The 1664-nt window shown below is 62.9% G+C and overlaps 1 protein-coding gene across 1 annotated transcript; it reads left to right on the top strand.

The window, feature by feature from the left end:
* Positions 1 to 32: 32 nt before the first annotated feature.
* SDRG_17234 (hypothetical protein) lies at positions 33 to 1610 on the top strand (the record flags this gene model as incomplete). The annotated part of the gene is made up of 3 exons (XM_008623474.1): positions 33 to 939; positions 1013 to 1543; positions 1588 to 1610. 3 exons carry the CDS (start codon positions 33 to 35, stop codon positions 1608 to 1610), a joined length of 1461 nt encoding a protein of 486 aa, XP_008621696.1.
* Positions 1611 to 1664: the final 54 nt, after the last annotated feature.

Consider the following 1664-nt stretch of genomic DNA (forward strand, 5'->3'; position numbering starts at 1 on the left):
ACAGTGGTGGCGCCGTGACGTACCGTGAGGACATGTCCAGCAACACTGTGTGGAGCAACGCGCCCGCGCTGACGCGCACGCACTGCGCTGCGATGGCGGTGACGACAACGGTGACGGTGGCGCCCATCACGTCGGGTCGCCGTGCGGTCCTGGTCTTCCACCTCGTCTACGCCAGCCCCGGCGACAGTCCCCAGAGCTTGATCAATCAGAGCATTAATGCGCTACGCGGCCTCGCGGCCAAATTGCGGCACAAGCACAACGTTCTCAACTACGTGCTCGAGCGCGATGGCATTGACGTCCTCTCGCCCGGTGACGCTCGATTCGCAAAGGCGCTCGTGGCGTCCGGCGCGTACGACGCCGTGCTCGTCGAGTACACACGCCACTGCTGCCACCACGTCTCTGCGTCCAATTACAAGCTGCTTCCAGATACGGCGCTACCGCTCTCGCTCGCGGAAAGTGTGCTCACCATGAGCCCCGAGGTCCGAAGTGGCCGTGAAACTACCGGTCTCGACTATTGCTCGCTGGTCTTTTGGCTCAAGGCGCACCGGCACCGAGTCGTGTCGCTTCTGCCAGCGCTCAAGTATGCGGTGCACGGCCACCGTCGTTCTTGCTCGGTCGATGAGCTATCGTCGACCTTGGACGGCCTGCCGTTTGACGACGAAGACGCCCTCCTCGGCCAAGCATCGCCAGCCGCTCTCCTCGAAGCTCTTTTGCCTCGCTTCGCTGACGAAAAAGAGCAGGGCACCCACTGCTACACTGACTCGGTGGTGGCGTGCTTCAAGGCATTGCTTCGGCTTGGCCGCATGGACCTTCTCCAGCGCTTCCTCGGCATGTACCTCTGCGTGGACGACGAATATGCTCGCGACACCGCTGTGGGGCGGTGGATTCACCGCTGCCTCCAGGTGTTTGGCTGGGAACCGCTGGCGTCAGCACTCTACAGTATGCTCCGACGGTGGCGAGCGACAAAGCTCGGGATCTCGTGGGGGCTACCGCCTCGTCGCGAGCTTGGCAGGTGTCGCCCAGGACCCCGTGTGCCCACCATTTATCCAGCGGTTTGCTGCCGAGTGCATCACTGAAATGTGGGCCATCGTCGCCGAGGGCATGCCCCTTTTCACCGATTCCGGAGTGACACCATGGGTCAACGGGGTCGTCGTCGACATTTGCCGCCATAGCTTGCAGCTCGAGGTACACGCAGTGACCGTGTCCGTGACGGACCGCTGGCTCTACAATCGGCTGCCTGACCTCATCGTCGCCAAGGTCGCAACGTACCTCGGGCCCGCCAACCACATGCAGCGCCTCATCGATATGAACGTGATTTGTCTGATCGAGGATCTCGCACCGGGCGTTGTCGCGCTACTGGAACAAGGCTATGATGCTGTCGCGCACCGCTACATCCCGAGCGTCTGCAAGGGCGTCCGCAGCCCTAGCGACAACGTGACGTACCTTGTCGAAGTCGTCTACAACCTCTTGGTCGTGGCTGCGCTGGAAGGCGGCAGCATGTGGCGCGACACGCTCGACTGCTGCGGGCGAGAGCTCGGGCTTGGTATGGCGCCTGCGATGATCCGTTTTGCGGAGCGCTGGCCGCAGCTCGCGACGGCACCGATCGTTGATGCTTGCGCCACGCGCCTGTTGAGTCACGCCGCAGAGTTCACCGAGCCGGTCCA

Source organism: Saprolegnia diclina (assembly GCF_000281045.1).
Source record: "Saprolegnia diclina VS20 unplaced genomic scaffold supercont1.222, whole genome shotgun sequence".
NCBI lineage: Eukaryota > Oomycota > Saprolegniomycetes > Saprolegniales > Saprolegniaceae > Saprolegnia > Saprolegnia diclina.